Raw genomic sequence first — 24,355 nt, 5'->3', positions numbered from 1 at the left:
TGATTATTCAGCATCCCTACTCTAGGTTTAAATTTCCCTTTCTTTTCTCTATCTTTTGGAATAGGGCTCTTGTTCTGCCTTTTTTGTTGTCCTCTTCTATGTCTATACAGCAACTATTGTAATAGTTCTCTTTGTCCCTACGTACTAGTCTCTGTATTATTGCATTTAGGGTTCTAACCATGTTTCTATCTCCTTTTGCTTTCCTTCTCTCTTTAACTATTTTAAACATACCTAGCTCAATTTTATTATTTTTCATGGTACCTGGCCCTTGTTTTGCTCCTGGACAACAAGTTAGCGGAAGGGCAAGCAGGGCCTTTTATTTGTTGCATTTAATATGCTGTCTGCAGCCCCTTCTTGATGATCAGGGCCAAATTAATGTAAATGCTATCTTAGATTATAGTCATATGCTCTGCGTGGGCCTGCCACATCAGCCAGTGCAGAACTTTACTGAACTCCCATTAACAGGTGCTGAACACAAACAACATATTTCTAGAATGGCAGAGTAAAAATATTTTGAAGAAACAAATACTATTTTAATGTTACCTTGATCACGGTATACTGGCTACGGATTTGCTCATGTCAGGAGTTAGGACTGCTAGGATTTTGTGTAGAGTTTTAGATCTGTTTGTAATGTTTTTATGAATTATGTTTTGTTGTAACTGTTTGCTATAACTTTTCCCTTAAAGAAAAACATTGGGAATATTTTCATTATACAGCCAACTTTATGGGTTACCTGATTTTTGGGTCTGCACTGTATAGTCATGGAACCTAGCTGTCCCAGGTGGTTGGGGGGAAAATACTGACATATTTCTGAATTTTTCAACTGAAAATTAAAACACAAAACAATTTGTATGTGAGAGAGCACAATCCAATAATTCAAATGAAAAATAAGGCTAGCAACATAAAAACATACGTTTTTTTAAATGAAAAAATGCATGACGTCTTCCCACATATTCTGATTAACATTTCAGGTCTCCCAGCTACAGTAATAAACACAAGTAAACATGCATTAGTATGATAGTACTATTTTGAAGAACTACATTGTTTAAAAATGCAACATTTGTACTGATTTTCTAGTATTTTTAAGCTAACCTGTAGTAATGAAAATACATAGAAGCCTTTAAGCTTTTCCTGCTGTCTTGTAAATCTGGTTTCATTCATACATCCTCTGCCAATTCTTTTCCTTAATAGATTTTTTTTTAAGTTGGAAAAAGCTATGAGATCTTCAGCCTCCCATTTAAACTGAGCTGCTTCCTAAAATTTTGTAGTATTTGCTAAATACAACTTAAAAGCAACAATAAGCCTAACTGTAAAAACAACAATAAAACATAGTAAAATCTGTATAATACTATATCAGCAATATAAAGTGGCTACATAGTCCTGTCTTTATCTGTTGAGCATGTATGTGGGTGTGACCCTAGAGGTGAAAGAGCTGTGAGCCAAACAGAGGTGATTTGCTCCTACCATATGAGCACAACAATGGATATATGATCCCAACCACAACAATGATTCTGTCATAGGAATTCTGCTCCACTGTCAGCAAAAGAGACATATTCCATGGCCTGCTAAGATGTGGCAGTCAAGGAAGAATAGGGAAGGAGTCCGCAGAGCTTGACTGTGTGCCTAGAAGCTGAGTCATGAGAAGAAATAATCTGGATGCTATATAACTCTCTTCCTTCTGAGATTAGAGAAAGATGACAAGGAAGAGGAAGAGGAGGGTTGTGAAGATCCTTTGTCAGAGGGCACAGAGTATCTCAAGGGTATGAGGCCTGGTGGTCTGCTTAATAAGGCAAAATACTGTGACTTTCCACCATAGGAAATACCTTCTTTTAGTTACAATGAGTACTGTTTCCAGAGGCTTGACAGATGTTTTGGTAGAGGCAAAGACAGATCTTGTCAGTTGGGTCTGGGATCCCGGACCTACTTATGAATTTCTCAACCAAATTATACAGCCACAAGAATTGCTGTATACTACAGCCAGCATGGATTTTTCACATTCTGCCATGTTAAATTGAAAATACCCCCATGCCATTCTGCTGCTTCCCATAAGCTCATTTCAAAACAAAACCTGGTCTTGGCACCTCCTTCATGAATGGTCAAGAGCATGCCATCCCACAACTTGCTGCTCAGAGAGATGGTGTCTCTGTGACACTGTCCCCTGTGTGCCCTATATGGAGGGGAGCTAGACCAACACTGATGTGCTCCTTGTATTAAGTGTTACTGTGTCTGTCTTTGTTCTGGTGACAGAATGCTGCATCAGGCCTGATCATCTTGCCACAATTTCTCTTCCTGTAACTATGCTGTCCTGCCCTGAAACCATGTGTCTGTCCCAAGCCATGAAAGGACAAAGCTTTCACTCAACTTTGAACCAATGATAGTTGCCCCCCCCCCTGTAAATGGCTTCTTATCCCTGTAAAGGATGTGTTAGGCTAGTGGGGCGGGGGACAGGAAAGAAGCTTAGAAAAATAAACTTCTTGAGAACTCTAAAGGACTCTACTGGTCTGCACACTGGGCAGATCCAGTCTGCAGAACAGCCCCCCTCCCCCAAAGAACTGTTCAAATATACACCTGCCTACTGCTCTAGAGGGAGATGTCATCATTGTTGGAAGTTTCACTTCAGTTAATGCATTGTCTCACTGTGTGCTCTGGATCTATTGACCATGGCAATAGATATAGTTAGTCAGTTGAAAGAACCGCCGCTTGAATTCTCTTCTTGTTACTTTCCTCAAGTTTAAGCATGCCTCTGACTGGCATTCCAAGTCACTGAATCATATGGTTGTCATAAGTCGTAATTGACTTGAAGGCAGATAACACTCACACAAAATATTTCACTACTGAATGGTTTACAACTCTAACCTAGCTCAATTTTAAATCAAATTATTCATGACAACAACATAGCCACTGGATAACCTGAAATGAACTGGTATGCTATGTTTGTACACACTATTAACCCTTCCTTACCGAGCAAGTTGACTTGTTGTTCCTGTTGTTGTTTTTGTAGTAACTGATTCTGTGCAAGTTGCAGTGCTTGTTGCAGATTTGCTCTATGGCCTGGAAGCAGATTCTTGTTATACTCTAATATTTCTTGTAATGCATTCTCCACTGAAACAAAACACAATGGTTGACTTAATTCAACAAACGTTTTAAGAACTTTTAAAATATTTTGTGTCCCCACTATCCAGAGCTGCTAGTGGGTAATTTGTGCTAACTGGATCACTGGTTGGAACATTTGTCTTACATGGCTCCCTAGTATCGTTTATGTAGCATGAAGAGAACATTTGGACTTGCTTGTCAATTCCTGTTCTCAATGTCAGGATAGAGCAGTCCTGACTGAAAGTATAACTCCTCTTTTTGGTCACCAGTGAAGATCCACTTCAGACTACACCAAGGAGAGAGGCTTTCTCTCTGCTCCCAAACCATGCTCAGAGCCTGGAAAAGTCTTTAAGTTCTGTTCTGAACACTAATCAGTCTTAAACACTAATCAATCCTCACAGTCCATGATTCAGCTATAACAAAATGAAAGCTAGAATGAGCAAACAGGAAAAAAATGAAGATAGAAAAGAAGATAATCTACTGACGTAATGTTATTGCACTACGGCATTCTTGACTGACAAAATGTAGAAAAATAGTGCATCTCTAAGGTGGGGCCTTTATGCTAATCTGCACAAAGACTACCTTCTGTAGTATTTCATTTCCAGATACAGTATTGGCTCTTTTAAAAAGATTGCTGCTTTTAATACTTAGTAAAATGTATACATTGTTTTCCAAGTTGCTGTCTTAGATTGTTTCAATGAATAGATGACTCCTTTATCTCATGGAAGTTACCACATCATGTAAGTAATGGTCTGTAGTGTCTTCTGGTGGGTGCTTACCTCTGGCTTGATATACTTCATGAATATACTACCATTACCATCTAACAACAGCTAAAATGAACATCCTTACTCCCCAAATAGGACAGTACTAAAGTAGAAGCCTGTAAAGTAGTCTAGTGTGAAACCTTGGAGGGACACAGCATGCCCTGAAGCTGTGCTAGCATCATGAGGTCTGTGTAATGGGCTCCCAACACCCTGGATATCAAGTTTAATATCTTTCTCCTGTAGCAGGAAGTCCTTGCTGTGCCATATGTCAATGTCCACCCTCAAATGTTGAATCTGCTGGTATGAGAACAGCATGCTCTTGTCATTGTTGGTGACAAATTCCTGGTTCCTGAAGAAATGACACAGTTGTGTCCATGTCCTGGGCTGTGGGCACATTAGTCGCTTCAAAAGCAGCAAGAATAGTTTTTATGGCTGTGTTTAAAGTGAACCTGACCTCTGCTGGACATACCTCCCTTCTCCACTGGTGACTTCAGACCTTTCAGGACCACCCTCAGCAAAGTGTTGGGCCAATCACGGTCTCTGTCTGTGTCTACAGCAAAGCATTTCCATTGGCCACACCTGGAGCAGCAACGGGCTGATCTACCAATCAACTGCAAAATTTGTGTGATGCTTAAAAAAATGCACTCGAGTTGACCAGGTTTAGAGTAATAGGGGGTGCAGTTTGACTAGCATTGTGTCCCCCCATTTTCAGAAAAGAGAGGTGGAGATGCATTGGAACTGGCACAACAGTCATTACTGGAAGCTGCCTGACATGATGAGAATGTTTTCTATAAGCCATGAGCACTACCAGATCCTTTGCAAAGACCCTTGAGGCTGAAAGCAAGCCACATGGGAGACCCGAATATTAGAAGTGATTCCTATCATTGTTGTGACCCAGGACAGGGAGGAGGACTCTGACTTTGAGGACTTGACTGAGGGTTTGAGGGAGGAGGACTTGCAGCATCCCCAACTTCCCATTTTCCCCACGGAAGTGCAGAGAGAGCTATCAGAGGTTGCTGCTGACAGCACACCCCTTTCTCCAGTGGCACAGGAACCACCTGACCAACTGGTAGATTCCCAGCTGGGTGCCCAGCAGATTCCCACACCTGCCCAGGCTACCGGCCCCCTTCAGTCGGAGGGGGAAGTCGAGGTCCAGCCCCTCTCCCCCTGCTCTTACAGAATCCAGAGGCGCGAAGAGCAACAGGCGGCGGTTTGGAAGAGCAAACCTTTGCGCATGAAAGAGAAACCTACTTAAGTGGGTGGTGACAAGGAGGGGGTGCTGAGTCAACGTCTGTGACCGGAGAGAAGCTTAGTCAGTGCCAGTCAGGGAAATAGTTCCTAGAAAGTGTAGTTAGTTGAATGAGTCAAAAGGCTTTTAACATTGATGTAACTTTAATAAAAAGAGAAGCCATTACTGAACCATATGTGCCTGCATTCCTCGGCTCTGAACAAGACACATAGGCAGAGCAAAGACATTTTCATTGTGCCACTTGAATGAGTATGTTTTGAAGTACATATGTTGATGGCAGGAAGATCTTGCAGTATATTGCTGGATAAACCAGAAAGTCTTCATTCTGAAATGCCTGTCCTATATCCTACAATTCTGAATTGCTCCCTGTACCTCCCATTCTTCTTGAGTACTACAAAAATGTATAAAACCACTGAGTTTGATCTAAAGAGAAACCAGTTTGATTGCACCTATCTAGTCATTAAGTGATGGTAAGAGGATGAGGTTGTGCTTGCTGGAGCATCTGGCTCTTGGGACTCCACAAACATGGTACTGGGGTCCACTTTCAATTTCAGCACATCATGACACTTGGGGACTGTATTTAGCACCTAGAACTTGAAAGCTGACCTTTCCCAGATTTCTGTAATGATGGAAGTATTCTCCTGTTCTTGTGGGATTCCAAGTAACTGTGGCATCATGTGGCATATTCGTTTTTGCTACCTCCTGAAAGCTGAAATTGAAAGATATTTGTTGAATGAGTGGCTTTTACTGGAGGGCTTAGATTGCTATAACCTAGCTCTGGAACTCTTGGTCCTTGGGTCTAGTGAAGAACTTGGAGACATCAAAGGGATGAAGGAATAGAAAGGGCCAAGGGTCTGTGTAGAAAACATCAGCTTTGCATGTAGAAGGTCCCAGGCTCAATCCTCAGCATCTCCAGGTAGGGCTCAGAGAGAACCCTATTTGAAATCCTGCAGGGCTGCTGCTAGTTAGTGTCGACAATGCTGACTAAATGGACTAAGGAACAGACTCAGTATAAGGCAGCTTCCTATGTTCCTATGATTTCTTGGGCGTTTTTCCTCCTTTCTTACAGGGAATGCTTCTTTCTTGTTGCAAGTACCACTAAGCAGCATCTAAAGACACACACACACACCCAAAAAAAGCTTAACACATGTGAAGGAAACATTGAAGAGGAGAATTTAGGAACCTGCCTCCTTCCACTTATATAGCCAGGCACTCCTGTGTGTTTGCTACCAGGAGAAATTGGTATCACTCATCTTAAACTTCCATAGGAAGATTGAGACAATGGCTCTGAAGAAAAGAGAGTAATGGAAGATGAGGATGCTCCAACATGGTGCTAGACGTGGTGTCCTTATACTTGTCACATGGATCTATGGGGACCATTTCTGTCTGAATCATATGTGGAACTCAGAACCATGCCTATCACTCAGGCATTAAGGATTTATGTCTGATCTTCAGGCAACTCCTCTCTCCACCTTGGTTTCACGTTTTCTTTCTTTAGCAACACAACATTCCTTCATTGCCTTTTGAAGGTACCCCTGCAACGATCCTAGTACCTCCAAACCTTTTACCCCTTCAGTATGGAGCTGCTTAACTGATGTAAAGAATTTGGGGTAAGCCCTAGCCTAGACAGACTTGCTCCACTGGAGATACAGTAATGAACTCCTTGTTATTGGAATGGGTTGCTGGCTCCCTATCATGAGGCAGAGAAGTGCTGCTGCTTCCCTCCTGAATTACAAGTGTAGGCTGTAAACCTCTGCTGGATGCTAATATAAAAAGAGCCCTGCTGGATCAAGCCAATGGCCCATCTAGTACAGCATCCTGTTCACACAGTGGACAACCAGATGCCTATAGGAAGACCGCAAGCAGGACATGAGCACAACAGCATTCTACCCTCCCATGGTTTTTACCAACTGGGATTTATAACCATATTATCTCTGACAGCAGAGATGAGGACTTTGGTCCTTACCTGAAATAAATTTCTCCATCAGAACATATCAATCAGGGTTAGTAGCCTTATCCTCCATGAATCTGTTTAATCCTCTTTTAAAGCCATCCTTCACTGCTTCTTGTAGGAGTCAATTCCATAGTTTAACTATGCACTGTGTGAAAAGGTATTTGTCTGTCCTGAATTTTCCAATGTTCAGCTTCATTGGATGTCCATGAGTTCTAGTCTGATGAGAGAGGGAGAAAAAATTTTCTCTGCCCACTCTTTCAGAGCATCCAAGCAACGCAGAGGCCAGGTCACAGTGTCAGGAAACTGCTGTTACCCTTATCAGCTTGAGAGTAGAGTGAGGGGAACAAGACTCAATAGATTCTTTGGGCCCTGTGGTTTGTTCCCCATCAGGTGCTGCTTGCTGTCTCTGCTGCAGGAGATAATGGGGACTAATGTCTTCCTATTCTGTCACCTCTACCAAACTCTCCCCCACACAAAAACAAAACAAAGCCCTAAGAAAAAGGACAGGCAAAGAAGAAAGAAAATTCACTTTTAAATAGTTTGTCAAAAGGCTCTACTATGACTACTTTAAAGACCCTGTTAACTGTTAGCCTGTCAGGACTGATTTAGGAGCGGAGGGAAATTTCTCCTCCTTGATGGTGTCTCTGATGGACTCCGATTTGAGACCATTAAGATTTATATATATTTCCATCACATTTTACTGAATTTCAGCAAGAAAACAGGTAAATCTGCCTCATTTTTGCCCCTTCAAAAATTTGTAGCTGTCCCTTCAAATAATTTGCAGTGTTCTTTCACTCATAGTTTCAGTAAACAACTTCTATATGGGCAATCTTCTTGGTTGGCTTATTATACAGCCATAAGAGTAGCTGTATACTATATCCAGCATGGATTTTTCGCATTCCGCAATGTTAAATTGAAAATACCCATGCCATTCTGCTGCTTCCCATAAGCTCATTTCAAAACAAAACCTTACAAAGCCCTCAGCTCAGAGACGCTTGCTTAACACCACACCCTCTAAATTTTCATGGTGATACACAAAACACTCAGAAAGAATCTAGAGTTCAAAATGTAAAATGGGAGGGGGGAAAAATCCAGACCCCTGGTGGATTTTTTTTCTGTCAGTGGTCACATAATTTGTTGAAATTAATTAAAAATCAGCCATGTTCACAGAGTACATGTAATCCTATTACTGACCTTGTCCCATACTCCAACCTTCATCTTCTGCAGTTGAAAAGATAAAAAAATGCATGGCTAATTTTTAATTAAGACATTTAACATTGGACTCTATGATAGCTCAGGCATGCTCAGCTCAGCAAGAGCCAACTGTCACGTATTCTAAAAACTACACTTACAGCTGTTTGGCTGGGTTATCAGGTGGCCACACCCATGGCAGACATTTATAAACACTTGAGACAGTCATGGCTTCCCCCAAACAATTCTGGGAAGTGTAGTTTGTGAAGGGTGCTGTTAGGAGACTCCTATTCCCCTGACAGAGCTCCAGCGGCCAATTGTAGTTTAACAGTCAGCCCCTCTTCTAGGGATTGTAGCTCTGTGAGGGGAATAGGGTATCTCCTAGCAACTTTCAGCACCCTTCACAAACTACACTTTCCAGGATTCTTTGGGGGAAACCATGACTGTTCAAACTGGAATAAAGGTCTGGTGTAGATGTGGCCAGTGACAGGTTTGGTTTAAATTTGCTGTAGAATAAAAAAGTGAGGGAAACCCTGAAAAACAATGATACCGTTAACAATGTTTTCCTCGTGGAAAGGAAAGGGGCTTTCCTTCTGGTCCAGTGCCCGTCAACCCAATCTCCTTCCCTCCCTCCCCCTTCCTCCCCTTCTCTTCCCCTTCCCCCTTCTCCCCACTAGGTCAGTTTCACCTATCCTAAGCATGATTGTACAGGAGTAAATCCCATTGAACTCAATAATAACTCAGTAAATGATCAGAATTGCCTTTCTCCTCCCCTCCTTTCCCCACCCCTCCTTCCTCTCCCTTCCCCTCTGTCCTTCCTCCTCCCCTCCCGCTCCTCTGTAGTCAGTTTCACCTATCCCAAGCATGATTGCAGGGAAGTAACTCCCATTGAACTCAATAAGCATGCAAATGATCAATCCATTCTCAGTAAACTTGCACAGGATCCCATTTCTTACATCCTTGATTAAAAAGCAGAGAAATTCACTAATAAGCAAAAAACCTTGCGGTTTAAGAATGTACCTATAGCCAACAGATATTTCTATCAAACTTTAAAAAACAGGGAAATTGAGCAGCTATAGTGAATGTACTAGGGGAGCAGGAGATCTGATCTCTTCTCTGAGGTATTGTACTGCCCTACAAATGTGTAAAAATGCAAACACAATTTGGGTTGGTCTTTCACAGTCCAATTCACTTCCTGTATAGCTTGGAAGAATTTGGTAACATGTGCCTCTGAGCATATGGTGAGTGGTGGCAATACCTGTAATCAGTCCAAAGAACAGAAATAAGACATATGCTGTGTTGATCTTGTTTTAGCAGGGAGGAAGCAACAATATTAAGACAGATGATATAGTTCAGATAGTCACTTGAAATATGTTTGATTTACTTTGCAATTTTAGTGACGTTTCCTACAGTAAATCATTCCCTTTTGCTTCTGTTTCTGTGAATATGTGAAGTACAGCAACACTTTGCATAATTTGCACTAAAAACATCCAAAAACAATTGTGGAATAATGGCACTGATTATTCTGCAGAATAGTCTCCAATGGACATGAGGAGTGTCTCAGTTTGCACAAGATAAAACAGTGGGAGGTGAAATATATTCTAGCAAATTTCTAGGTGTGGTCTATGTTTTTAATTGACCATGCCAATCCTTCCTTGGTTTAAGCATAGCAGGCTGAAAACATGCATCTTGCGCAGGCCAAGTTTGTTTTTTCCAGCAGCTAGATTCTTTGCTTAAGTAGCATCATATTGTAATCAGTCTGATTTTACATCAAACCAATTTCAGATTCAACTGTTAATGCACCCCAAAATACAAACTGAACATAACCTACAGTTTGAAACACAAAAAGCTGCCTTCCCCATCATATGACATTAACCAATAGAAAGACTTTGAAATTAATAAAAATAAATTTGACACAGATTTCTAGGATGAACAATGAGAGAAATATAATTTTCTAGGTTAGATTCTGTGTAGAAACATAGTGACACAGAAAAGAAGCAAAGTAAGAAGAACACCAACACACATACAAAAATGTAATTCTCCATCTTTGGAGATGCAGTCCTGATTGCAGGTGTTGCCACCACTCACCATATACTCAGAGGCACATGTTACCAAATTCTTCCAAGCTACACAGGAAGTGGATTGGACTGTGAAAGACCAACCCAAATTGTGTTTGCATTTTGACAAATTTGTAGGGCACTACAATATCTCAGACAGGTCAGGCCTCCTGCTCCCTTGTTGCATTCACTATAGCTGCCCAATTTCCCTGCTTTTTCAAGTTTGATAGAAATATCTGTTGGCTATAGGGATGTTCTTAAACTACGAGGATTTTTTTTTGCCTATTAGTAAATTATATGAGGATCATTGAATTAAGGAAGCTGAACAAGAGAGCTTCTATTCTTTAAAATCAGCAAGTTGTTCAGAATCCTTATGTTTGGGTACTCTGATAGTCACTGTGTTCTAGTTTCTTGTTTATCACACTCTCACTTCTTCCTGGGATGTCTACACTCCACCTCTGACCATGTTCTTGAACTTGCCCTTAAGTGCTATTTGCTCTTTCACGATTCTGCTTCTGTATTTCCCCACTTCAATAAACACTTGATATGTCTTAGTCAGTCTCATCTGCTGTTCCCTCCCTGCTCAACCACCATGCCATTCTGTGACTTCAAGCAAAGGTGGCACTGCAAAAAATAAAAGATTGCAAAGTAACTTCTGAGGAAAATGGCTGTTTCAGTTTTTCAGTGGGGTACTTCCTCACCCATCACTCCCTCTAGAGCCACATATGAGCCACACAATCCATCAGCTACATTTCTTGCTACCCTTTATCCCTAGTCTTACTTTGTATCCAAATACTTCTCAAAAATTAGGTTCTCCTCAGATTGTCTGTGTGCTAGAAATTCTTGTTCCACTCTCCTTCCCTTCTGATCACACTTCTTACTACAGGCCTTGACTGAACCACCCCCCAATCATCCCTGCTCTGCATTTGTTGAGCACTTTTGAATGCAGAAGAGAGGGCACAAGTGGGAACCTGTAAGGAACCACAAAGAAAAGGAAAGGAGCTAAGGTTTGTTTTTATTCTTACATGTGTGTCCCTTGCTTTTCCATACCTCCACAGATTGAGGTGGGAAATTAGGATCAGAAACAAGGTACCAAAAAGTGTGCAATCTCTGAGCCCAATCTCTCTCCCCCCCCCCAATTTCTTATGATACCTTTAGAAGCAAAGGAAGAGCTTAGCATCAAATTGACTGGATGAACTTGTGAATGGGAAGACCGTAGAGTGGTCAGGGTGCAGCTCAAAGAGTTCTTGGAACACAGTGACGGTCTTCTAAGAGTTGACCCATTCAACAGCTCACATTCCACTTAGTTGAAACAGTCACCACCATATCTATAGTCCAAGGACAACATCTGGGCATTGGCCCACTCCCCAGCAATGTGAGAGGAAAGCACATGCACTGATTCATCCAAGGCAATTTTGAAGGTTTTGTGGTGGCAGGGTGTCTTTCTCTGCAACTGTAATGTGTGTCTACCACTGAGTAGAGACCTATCCTTTCCTCTCCACACTTAAATCCCCAGGATTTCTGCTCATGAACATTTCATTTCAAAACAAATTTATCTTATTTATTCTCTCCTCCTGAATGCTCTTTCTTGTGAAACTCTCTTATTACTCCCTTATTCACTGCCTAGTTCAGCTTCTATGTCTTTCACTCATACCTCAAGCCTATCTCCAACTAGTATAGTAATCAATACTTACGAGCAAATCTGTTTGCATTTCTATCAAACGTAGAGGAACTATACAATCGTGGTAAAGATATTTTGTTCTCTGGTAGCTGCTCTGCAAGTTGTCTTTTACATGTTAGATCTATTTCCCTCTCTGCAAGGATAAAGTTTTACACACAGCAAAGAGCTTTTTAATATAAAGCCTAGGAACTGGCAGATTACAACCAATAATTGACAAAGCACACAAGATGCCAAGTAATTTGTTCTTAAACTAGCAAAAATAAGTTTTACATTGAACAGTGATGTTTGTATGATTAATGTACATGTTAGTTCATATTTATGAACTACATATTTATGTTTTCTGTATCTGTGTATGTGGCCCTTTGGGAATACTGTTAAATATTTACCTTTGATAACATAGCTAAGTTACCCAGAGATCCTGGTGTACCTCTTTCCTCTACCAAACAGGAGATCAGCGCTGTCAGTACCTAATCCCCATCTGGTGTTATCAGGACTATGTGCTTTCTGTGCTTGTGATTCTATTGACTGGGGTAAGCATGTGTGTACACACCATTTCAGCAACAGGATGAGGCAGATTTTCTTATACCCACTAACCTTGTGAATGTTGTGGAAGAGATTGCATATAGAGGCTTATCCAAATGGCTCATTCCTCACTGATCAGGTTGAATACTATCCGCTATGACTTCATATATAAATGCTTTCATGGTAGAGCTATTACACTGGCAAAATAAAGGCTATTTTGAACAGGGCTGTGCACCAGATTTAGCTGAAGCCTGAGCCAAATCAGGCCTATTCAGAGGTACTCAGGCATTGGATGAGTTAGGTGCAGGCAGCCACAGATCACTATGGGTTGGGTTTGATGACCCAGAGCAATCCGTGGGCAGGGAGCAGGGCATCAGGCAAGAACAAGAGCCAGGCAAGGTGAGAGAACCTTGCCAAAAACCAAGACCTACCTCAGATCCCAGCATGTGTTTTATAGGAGAAGGTAGGCCCAGCTTCCTGCCTGTCTGATGCCCACAGGATTGATCCCTCAGCGATTCTGCAGGGTGCGGATGATGCTCTGCAAGTGGCTTTCTTAAAAGAAAGTTGCTTGCACAGCATCACTCGTGCAGAATCAGCCCCTCTGCTGATCAGCTTTTCAGCAGAGGGGTTGATTCTGCAGGGTGCTGTGATGCCTCCTTCCTAATCAATGCCTCTGCCCTAATTTTGAATGTGCTTTACATTCTTGAAATTTATTTCTAACATGATGTTGCCTTTTCACATGGGAGCTAAAATACAGACTATATGATAATCACAGAATAATTTGACCCAGATTATATAGAGTAGTTAAACAAGACCTTGTACATAAATATGACATATATTTCATGTAAAATATAGGGACAAAACATATATGTAATGTTCCTCAAACTACTAAAATATCACACTTTCTGAGAGAGGGCCTTTGCAGTTATGGCTCCCCATCTGTGGAATATGCTCCCCAGTGAGGTCCGCCTTATGCCTTCACTGACATCTTTTTCGCACCAGGTAAAAACTTACCTTTTTCCCCAGGCATTTGAAAGATTGAGATGATGATGTTGGTATTAGTGTGGTGCTAAAGCCTTCTGTGGCTGTATGGGGGTGGCTTTTTTATTTTGTTTTTATGGTATGGTATATTTACTTTTGTTTTCAACAATGTTGCAAGTCACTTGGAGACCTTTGGATAATAAGCGACTAATGAATCTAATAAATATTAATAAAATTATATACACATCCAAATATTTGTTACAAGGAGAAGATTTTTATGTGGTATTTTATGTGATGACAGGTATTTTTAATAGCTGTAAATAATGTAAGAGACATGAAAAATATAATTGCTTGATCACCTTCAAAATTATCAATAATCTTTTTGCTGACAATATATAGACACAAAACAATAAACCAATTTTATATTCTGTAGTGTAATGAAAGAAATATGCCATGCATCCTAATCCTGCACATATTTACTCAAAAAGAAGACCCCTTATCTTCAATCAGGATCTGAGAAAAAGCATGTGTAACATTTCAGACTTACTTAGAAGTTGTTCCTGTTGCTCCTGTGCTGAAGTATCAAATTCTACACCTATTTTTCTATTATCAGGTTTGACTCTTTGAAACCCTATATGTTCCATTGAATAGTGGGGAGAAAACATATACACGCAAAGTTAATTGCTGAAATAAACAGTTTTTCTCTAGGATCTAGGAAATTTTTTCTAGAAAAGTTAGTGGGATCCTTATCTGTGAGCTGTTCTTTGAGTTCAGTTATCTACAGTACTAGTCCAAAACACCTGAATTGTACTCCACAGCTCAGTATAATTTGCAGATATGTATCAAAGTGAAGACTATTCTACCCACCTTCTGTTTTCTTCTAGCTGAGAACTTTCAAAGCAGCAAACCCCAATAAGAGTCTTAACTAGTAGAACTGCAAAAATCCAAATCTTAAAAATAGAACATTACTCATGTAACTTAAAAAATATATATTATAGAGGGGACTCCTCCAATGAACTATATTGGATACGTGGGCACTGGACAGATGGGAAGCTCCTTTCCTTTACAAAAAGAAAACGTGAACAGTATCATTCTTTTTCATTGTTTCCCCTTTTTATTCTACAGCAGGCACGTTTCCTCCCACCCAAACTTAAACCAAAGCTGTCGCTGGCCACATCAACCATACTTTTATTTCAATTTAGACAGTCATGGCTTCTCCCAAAGAATCCTGGGAAGTGTAGTTAGTGAAGGGTGTTGAGAGTTGATAGGAGATGCCCTGTTCCACTCACAGAGTTTCAATCAGAGCAGCTGACAGTTAAACCAGTCCAGCCACTGGAGCACTGTCAGGGGAATAAGAGTCTCCTCTCAGCACCTTCACAAACGACACTTCCCAGGATTCTTTGGGGGAAGCCATGACTGTCTGGTGTGAGTGTAGCCCCCTGATTAGACAAGCCCAGCAGCTGTGAGTCTGGCTTTTAGAACACTGACAGTCGGTTCTTACTGTGCATGCCTGGCGTTATCATTGAGTTCAATGCTAAATTTCTTAAATTAATTAAAAATCAGCCAGGCATTTTTTTAACTTTTAAACTGCACAAGATGAATGTCAGAGTATGGGGCAAGGTCAGTAATAGGATTACGGGTGCTCTATTACGGGGTGTTTTCCGGCTGATAAGGTTGGCGCTCCTGTCAAAACCCTGGCGGAACTGTGGAATACAGAAATGACCCGGGCAGTTGACATGATCGCTCCTATGCGCCCTCTCCTGTGTAGAGCTCATACAGCTCCATGGTATACTATGGAGTTGAGAGCAATGAAGCAACATAGGAGATGGCTTGAGTGCAGATGGAGGCGAACTCCTGATGGATGCAATTATGCACTGGTAAGTGCCTATACTAAGCTGTATTTAGGGGCAGTGAGAGCAGCAAAAAAGCAATACTTCGCTGCTACTATTAAATCATCTATCTGCCGTCCAGCGGAGCTTTTCAAAATTGTCTGTGGACTATTACATTCTGGCCCTAGGGACATGGTAGAACCATCGGAGGCCCGCTGTAATGCATTTGCTAGACACTTCCAGGATAAAATCTTCTGCATCCACCGGGACTTAGTCTCCAATGTTATAACAGTTGAATCACATGAGGTATCTGGAACACAGCCTTGTCCTGATTTATTGGATGAATTTCAGTTGGTACAGCTTGAGGACGTTGACAAGGTGCTTGGACAGGTGCGTGCAACCACTTCTGTATTGGATCCTTGCCCATCTTGGCTAATAAAAGCTAGCAAGGATGGAACAGCCGGCTGGGCCAGGGAAGTGATTAATGCCTCATTACGAGAGGGAGTGGTCCCTGACTGCCTAAAAGAGGCGGTAGTGAGACCGCTCCTGAAGAAATCTTCCCTGGACCCAGAAAACTTTAATAATTATAGGCCGGTAGCAAATGTCCCATTCTTGGGCAAGGTCCTGGAACGAGTGGTTGCGGGCCAGCTCCAGACACTCTTGGATGAGACCGATTATCTGGATCCATTTCAATCGGGTTTCAGGCCTGGTTTTGGCACAGAGACAGCCTTGGTCGCCCTGTATGATGACCTTTGCCGGGACAAAGACAGGGGGAGTGTAACTCTGTTGATTCTCCTTGATTTATCAGCGGCCTTTGATACCATCGACCATGGTATCCTTCTGGGGAGACTCGCTGATTTGGGAGTTGGAGGTACTGCTTGGCAGTGGTTCCGCTCCTACTTGGCGGACCGGCTCCAGAAGGTAGTGCATGGGGAGTATTGCTCGACACCCTGGGCTCTCCAGTATGGAGTTCCGCAGGGGTCAGTTCTATCCCCCATGCTTTTTAACATCTACATGAAGCCACTGGGTGCAGCCATCAGGAGCTTTGGAGTGCGCTGTCATCAGTATGCTGATGACACGCAGCTCTATTTCTCCTTTTCATCTCTCTCAGGTGAGGCTGTCAATGTGCTGAACCGGTGCCTGGTCGCGACAATGGACTGGATGAGAGCTAATAAACTGAGGCTCAATCCAGACAAGACTGAAATGCTGTTAGTGGGTGGTTCTTCTGGCCAGATGGTGGATGTTCAACCTGTCCTGGATGGGGTTGCACTCCCCCTGAAGGAGCAGGTTCGTAGCTTGGGCGTTCTTTTAGAACCATCCTTGTCACTTGAGGCTCAGGTAGCCTCGGTGGCACGGAACGCTTTCTACCAACTTCGGTTGGTACCCAGCTACGCCCCTATCTGGACAGAGACAATCTCGCTTCAGTTGTGCATGCTCTGGTAACCTCTAAATTAGATTACTGTAATGCGCTCTACGTGGGGCTGCCTTTGAAGACGGTTCGGAAACTGCAGCTCATGCAAAATGCAGCGGCCAGATTGTTAACAGGGACCAGGCGGTCTGAACATATAACACCGATTCTGGCCCGCTTGCACTGGCTGCCTGTAGGCTTCCGGGCTCGATTCAAGGTGCTGGTTTTAACCTATAAAGCCTTACACGGCCTAGGACCGCAATACCTGATGGAACGCCTCTCCTGATACGAACCTACCCGTACACTTCGTTCAACATCGAAGGCCCTCCTCCGGGTACCTACACAGAGGGAAGCTCGGAGGATGGTAACAAGAAAAAGGGCTTTTTCAGTGGTGGCCCCCGAATTATGGAACAATCTCCCTGCTGAGGCACGCCTGGCGCCAACATTATTATCTTTCCAGTGCCAGGTTAAAACATTCCTCTTCTCCCAGGCATTTTAAGCATTTTAACATTTTAAGATTTAACATCCTATTACATTTTACTATTTAGTATGCTAGTATATTGGTATTTTTAATGTGTTTAAATTGTTTAATATTGGTTTTAATTGTATTTTGATGTTTTGCTTGCTTCTTGTGAACCGCCCAGAGAGCTTCGGCTATGGGGCGGTATAGAAATTTAATAAATAAATAAATAAAATGATTGTTTAATTAATTTTTAAATTAATTTCAACAAATTATGAGAACTCTGACAGAAAGAAATCCAAAACGGGTCTTTTTTTCCTCTTTTTACATTTTGAACTCCCAATTCTCTCTTACTGTTTTGTGCATCGCCATGAAAATTTAGAGGGTTGTTAAGCAAGCGTTTTTGAGTTCAGGACTATAAGTTTTGTAAGGTTTTGTTTTGAAATGAGTTTATGGTAAGCATCAGAATGGCATGGGTGGTATTTTCAATTTAACATTGTGGAATGCAAAAAATCCATGCTGACTATAGCATACAGCCACTCTTGTGGCTGTATAATACACACACACGATAAACCCAGCTAAACATTTAAAAACAGAAATCACTAATTATTGCAGAATGACATCTTCTCAATTGCCGGCATAAGCCTGGTGACATAAAAATGTTTTCATCAGGCATTTAAAACTCAGAATAGAAGGTGCCTGCTGAATCTCTATTGGCAGGTCATTCCACAGGACTGGGCTGATAACACTAATGGCTTGATTTCTTGTTGTTCTCAAATGAGCCTCACCAATGCGGGGAATGACCAACAATGCTCCTGCAGATGATCTCAGTGATCAAGCTTTGATATAAAGGTTCAGGCAGTCCCTAACTATCCTGGATCTAACTTGTTCAGGGCTTTGTAAATTAATATAAGGGCTTTGAACCTGGCTTGATAGTAGATGGACAGCCTGTGCTGATGTTTTAACAATGGTGTCACATGTTGTCGGCCATGTGCCCACAAAGAAGTCTGGCCATATGCCCCCATCAGCAGTCTGGCCACTGCATAGAGTGAATTGCAGTAATCCAGTCTTGAGTTTACCAATGCATGGACTACAGTGGTCAGGCTATTCCTGTCCAGGAATGACTGTAGCTGGTGAACCAGACAAAGCTGGTAAAAGGCACTCCTAGCCACAAAGGATGCTGGAGCCTCTAGTGTATCCAGGAGTACCCTCAAGCTATGCACCTGCTCCTTCAGATGAAGTGTGACCTCATCCTGAACAGGTAACTTGCCTATCCCTCAGACACAGGAATCATCCACTCAAAGAGCCTCTGTCTTCCCAGGATGTAAGCACAAACTGTTGGCCCTCATCCAGTCCACCACTGCACTGAGACACTGATCCAGAAGTTTCACAGCCTTTCCTGATTCAGATGTTATGGAGAAATAGAGTTGTCATCAGCATACTGATGAGACCTTGCTCCAAAACTCCTAATGACTACTCCCAACAGCTTCATATACTGGGGAAAGGATAGTACCATATGGTATTCCATAGCACAAGTGCCAGGCAGCCAAGGAGTATTCACCCAGTGCTACTATCTGAACATGGCCCTATAGGTAAGAATGGAACCATCATAATACAGTGCCCCCAATACCCATCCCACTCAGTCAGTCCACGAGGATACCATGATCAATGGTATCAAAAGCCACTGAGAGATTGAGCAGAAGTAAGAAGGTTGCACTTCCCCTGTCCCTCTCATGATAAAGGTCATCTATCAGAGCAACCAACGCTGATTAAACTCTGAAACTGGGTCTGAACCCAGATTGTAGTGGATCTAGGTAACCATTGTCAGTCAGGAATGATTGCAGTTGCTCCACAACCACCTTCCCCACCATATTTGCCAAGAAAGGTGTATTGGTGACTAGTTGAAAGTTATTACACTCCATTGGTCCAGAGTGAGCTTTTTAAGAAGTGGATGCACCATCACCTCTTTGAGGGGAGCAGGCAACACCCCACAATGCAGAGATGCATTTACCACACCCATGACCCATTCAGTCACCCCACACAGCTAGTTTTAATGAAAAGACAAGGATCTAATGAACAGGTGGTCACGCACATCACTGCAAACATCATGTTCACATCATCAGGCCACATTAATTGGAACTAATCCCACAACATTGGGTTCAACATTGCATTGGACACCTCAGCTCATTGATGGATGAGTTCTCATGGTGTTTCTTTTTCTTTCAGTTTAGGTCCAAATTCAGAAGTCAAGGAACACTTGCAGTCCTTCAAGTACAGGGTGGACTTTAATTCTGAGGAAGCACTAGTCAAGAGCTTTGACACTGAGCATGTGGAAGCTGTACTGATACTGGGGGTGATAGATGGACAAGTGAAAGTAGAACTTGTACAAGCTCCAAGGATCCATTTACTATAGCTCTGGGGACAGATGGTGATCCCACTTTTGAATGCTGCCATGCTGATGATTAGAGTTACAAGGTAGTAGCTGGCAGTGTATCTAATGAGAGCCAAGGACTTAAGTTTGCATTTTCATACAGGATGAGGAGGAAGACTAGGCAGCAGGTGCCACTGAGGAAATCTCACCAGGAGATCCTGCTAGGCTTGAGGGAGGCACCCTCACAAGAGAGCAGCCCCTCTCCTCTGATGGCTACTTCATTTTTTCATCAAGATGAGTTATTTTGATGGTCTTCAACCCTGTGGACCAAGTCACCACCAGCTCAGTGAGAATGAGGATTTGGAACTGAAGTCTGACTGAACTCTGATTCTCCTTAAGGCATGGGTTGCCAACCTTTTTGCACCAGAGCACATTTCAGATTTTCAGAGAGTAATGGGGGCACCAGTCACAAAATGGCTGCCATGGGGATGTGGCATAACACAAAATTAGAGAGTAGTCACAATGAACCTTTTCCCATAATTGTATTTTCATACTATAAAAGGCTTTACCTGTTTTCTTCCAATGCCAACCCTAAACCAAATATTAATTATTAATATTAACAATATTATTTAATATTTTAATATGAAAAATAAATAATATGTATAGTCCTCCCTTCAGGCCAAAACGGACCTTCAAGGCAACTCAGAATATAATGCACATATAGCAAAAGAATCAAGCTTACACACACATACCTAGGAATGCATTCTGTCCAATGTAGATTTTAAATTTGCATTACCAATCAAATGAAGCAAAGAATTTGGCAGTACAGTCCCTGCCTCATTATTAATCTTTGAATCAGCCTTCAATGGTTGTGCCAGAGAAGCAAATTTGTAAGTATAATTTCCTCACAAACAAACATCCTCCTTATCCTATTGTTACAACTGTATTATTTCCCCATCTTCTGTGAAATGTAACAAGCTTTAGAAACAGCACAACATAATGGGCAGTCTTGGGAGTACACAAGATATGTTAGAGTATCCTGTACTTACCAGGTACTTTACTTATGTGTATCTGCAGCCCTGAGAGTGGTTGTTTCAATAGCTGATGGTCTGATGGCTCAGTTATACTAACTTTTTGTCTGCCTGCTGTTCGTGAAATGCTCCTTGGATCTGAGAGAGATTATTTATATGTTATGGAGAGAATTAAATGAAAAAAAGTCCAGTGTGGAGTTTCAAATAAAATCACATTACATAAGTAGCAGTTTCCTGAAGCAGTTCAACTTCCCAACATCAACAATTTAAGGAGCAAGAGGAAGCATCCTGAGTGCAATACTAAACAGCTGAAGAATCAAGAAAAAAGGAGATTAAAACAGACCAGAAAGGAAATCTCCCAGGAATTCCTGCCTACCTCATCAACATGTATAGTGATGCATAATTCTGAGGAGGAAAACCATGGTCTGATGGAGTACACAGCTATGGGTGAAATGCCCTCCAAGAGAGAATGAGAACAGGAATTCACAGTTAGAAAACTTCCTTTTCTCCTGTGGTTCCTGAAAGGCACTCTAGAACCTTTGAGATGTGTAAGAGCAGAACCATCCCAGGTGTGTCTCCAAGCAGACCCATATGAATTCCCTGCAGAACTCTTCTATTGAATGTGGCATCCACATATGAGAACACCTCAATTATACAATGCTTTAGAAACATATGTAAACTGGTCAGATGAAACAAGTTTGGATGTATGATTTATCTTGAACTAAGGAGAAATCACGGTTCTTTTTCTCTCCCTTTATCTCCACCCCCCTCTTTTACTGGATGAGATCACGTGCTTCCTCCTCTCCTCTCTTTCTCTTTTGTTCCTGTGAAAAGATGGAAAGTTTGTGTCTGCAATTTTAAAGTCATCATAGTTCTCTGTGACATACCAACTTGTGGAACTATAGTTAGACTGAACACACTAGGATTAAAATGCGATTTCACATCTTGTTCTCAAGCCAAATTTCAAACAAACTACAATTCTTTGGATGCTATAGGGAACTGTGATTAACTTAAAATTGAAAGTAACTCCTCAGGGAGGGAGGGTGTGGAGAACAAGCAAGAGGCTTGCTGCAGCTCATTCTTGTACTTAAAGATGATGGCTTCCTGTTGCAACTGAACCAAGACTGGCTACCTTAGAACATTGATCAACACTGATTTATAGTTTTATCTATTGATTCACAAAAGGCTACAGAATTTACAACTTTCTGATCAAAAATGTTTCTGCTACATAATTTGCCTTTACTCTGAACTCACCAGCATATCTAGGTGTTTCTATTTTTCGTGTTTCGAAAGCAGCTTGAAGATCTCTTATATTTGCTTCTAATTTTGCAGCTAAAGCCCTTCGTTTTACTGATTTCTTATCTGTAAGATAAAACATATTTAACTATGGGAACTAATTTTATTTTTAATTTCAAAATTTCTTTAATTTCATTATTTCAACATTACAATTGATTAAGATCCAGCTAGAACCAACTAAATTTTCCTTTTTTAAAAAATTTAGTTGGTTCTAGCTGGATCTTAATTAATTGTAGATTTTTTTAAAAAAGAAAAGAAAAACAAACAGAACTAAGCTAAATTAATTTGCAGACTATAAATTACAATCAGGAGTGAGTAAAACATAATTCCATGTACATAATCAAAATATTTTTTGCCTTATGCATTTAGAACATTACAGATGTGCTAAATTACCTTCCCAATTTATTCCTTGTATTCAGGGAATTTGACTATACAATTCATTAGCTGACCTCATTTCTTTTTTTCTTTTTCCCTTTACCAAGTTAAAGTTCTGTTCATGTTTGCCATGTTTCTACATAGACCGAGGGTATTGGGTACCTGTGTGTATCATCATTTGTATAAGAAATAAAGTCCTGCCATATTACTAAAAATTGATGCTGTAGAGTTTGCCCCCTAGATGCCCTCAGCTTGTGAGATATTTTCTCCAGAAAAGCTGCTTGCCAAACCTTCTTATACTAACTGACTAAATTCTGCAAATTGAATACCTTCCAGTGTTTTGCTATCAATGCTCTTGCAAGCTGTCAATAAATGTGTGACCAGCTCTTTGTTTCTTTTATCTATCAGCACCAATGAACAGATTCAAAAGAGCCAAATAAAGGAGGAGAAATATTCTGTTTAATTATTAATGAGGTTTCTGAGAAAACTTCTCCCAAGAGCCTTTTACTTTTATACATTCTCACCACATGTGGTTCCGGATGCCATACATTTGGTATCCTTACCAGCACATGGGAGATGATCCTGGATGTATAAATGAGAGATGTCAGGGAGTTTAGTGCTGAAAGCCCACTTGGAGGCTCCTTGCCCAAGGCTGAATATGCCTGTGTGATAGCCAATCACTACAGCAGGAAATGGAAGAGACCTTCTTCCCCTTAGAAGACCCTGAAAATGTCACAAAGAGTGACTCTGTACAGTGGAACTCTGAAATATAATCTAAATAAAACCACAGAGAGCACCTTACATCTAGAGAATGCCACTGCCTCTCCTGCAGACAGGAAGAGTTTGGGCAACAAGAAGGAAGAACCACTTCCTGTGATCTGTGAAAAACCAAATTTACCTTGGGTAAAAAAGATGGGTCAGGACACAGGACAACCTTGTCCTGGTGAAAAATAGACATTAGTGCATCAGTCAAGAGGGCTGCCAACTCCAAGACCTGCCTGGCTGATGTAACTGCGACCAGAAAAGCTGTTTTGTAAAAAAGTAGGTTCAATGGACATGTAGCCATTGGTTCAAAGGGCAAACCAGTCAAAGAAGATAGGACCCAGGTAAGGTTTCAGGTAAGAAATCAGTGAATCACCTGCGGTGAGCCACCCCTTTGATAATCATTTATAAAGAGGGTGAGAGGAAATGGTTTGACCTCCTAAGCTAGAAAAAAATATTCAACACAGCAGCGTGCCTCTTAATCATGCTGGCACTCAAACCTTTATTTACCCCAGCCTGCAAGAAACCAAGGAAGATAAGAACCTCTCTAGACAAAGGATCCACCTGATCCCTGGAATACTATATTGTACTAAGAAGGCCTTCCATGTGGTGCTGTACACCCTATTCGTGGAAGCTCTCCTAGAAGATAACAAGGTATTCAGAACCTTACCTGAAAATCCCAGCTGTGTCAGACAGAGCTGCTCAGCCGTCAGGCCATCAACTGGAAGAGTTCTGGGTTGGGATGTACCACCAGCCCCTGAATCAACAACTCCGGACAGACTGGAAGGCGCCACAGGTACCCCACCAACAAGTGGAGTAGATTAGAAAGCCATGGCCTCCTTGGCCAATGTGGAGCCAGCAGAATCACCTCTTCACCATTCTGAACAATTCTCTGTAAGTTATGTTGTATCAGACTGAAGGGGAGAAGGCATAAAGAAGCCCCACTGACCGTACAAAACCCAGGGTATCTGTCCTCCAAGTAGTTGGGCATTGAAGATGTGACAGGAAAATGGGTAACTGGGCATTGTCTGGCCAAGCAAATAGGTCTGCCACAGGCCAGCCATATTGCTTCACAATCAGATAGAACACTCTCAGATTCAATTGACTCTACTTCTCTTATTGCAATCTGACTTAGCCAATCTGCTGTGACAATCTCGAGACCTGCCAGATGTTCAGCCTTCAAAGAAAGCAAGTTGAGCTCCCCCAGTGAAGGAGGCTGTCAGCTTCAGAGATCAATGCCATCAACCAAGTTCACCCCGCCTGTTCACATACACTTTGGCGGAAACATACCAGCAGGTGAGAGCCCTGGACCTCCGATGCCAAAGCCTCTA

The 24,355-nt window shown here is 41.7% G+C and overlaps 1 protein-coding gene across 1 annotated transcript in view; it reads right to left on the bottom strand.

Annotated features, from left to right (window-relative positions):
* The window catches only part of CCDC7 (coiled-coil domain containing 7), a 430,640-nt gene that overhangs the window by 31,182 nt on the left and 375,103 nt on the right, over window positions 1–24,355 (bottom strand). The window contains exons 62-67 of the mRNA XM_061586654.1: window positions 21,846–21,953; window positions 20,610–20,729; window positions 14,040–14,123; window positions 12,003–12,122; window positions 2,962–3,102; window positions 734–823 (exon numbers count right to left, since the gene is read on the bottom strand). Of these exons, the coding sequence (XP_061442638.1) occupies window positions 734–823; window positions 2,962–3,102; window positions 12,003–12,122; window positions 14,040–14,123; window positions 20,610–20,729; window positions 21,846–21,953 (663 nt within the window). The remainder of the gene's footprint in view (window positions 1–733; window positions 824–2,961; window positions 3,103–12,002; window positions 12,123–14,039; window positions 14,124–20,609; window positions 20,730–21,845; window positions 21,954–24,355) is intronic.

The sequence above is a fragment of the Rhineura floridana genome, chromosome 10, assembly GCF_030035675.1.
Source record: "Rhineura floridana isolate rRhiFlo1 chromosome 10, rRhiFlo1.hap2, whole genome shotgun sequence".
In the NCBI taxonomy this organism is placed as follows: Eukaryota; Metazoa; Chordata; class Lepidosauria; order Squamata; family Rhineuridae; genus Rhineura; species Rhineura floridana.
The sequence above is the reverse complement of the archived record's forward strand: the minus strand, read 5'-3'. Positions and strand labels throughout refer to the sequence as shown.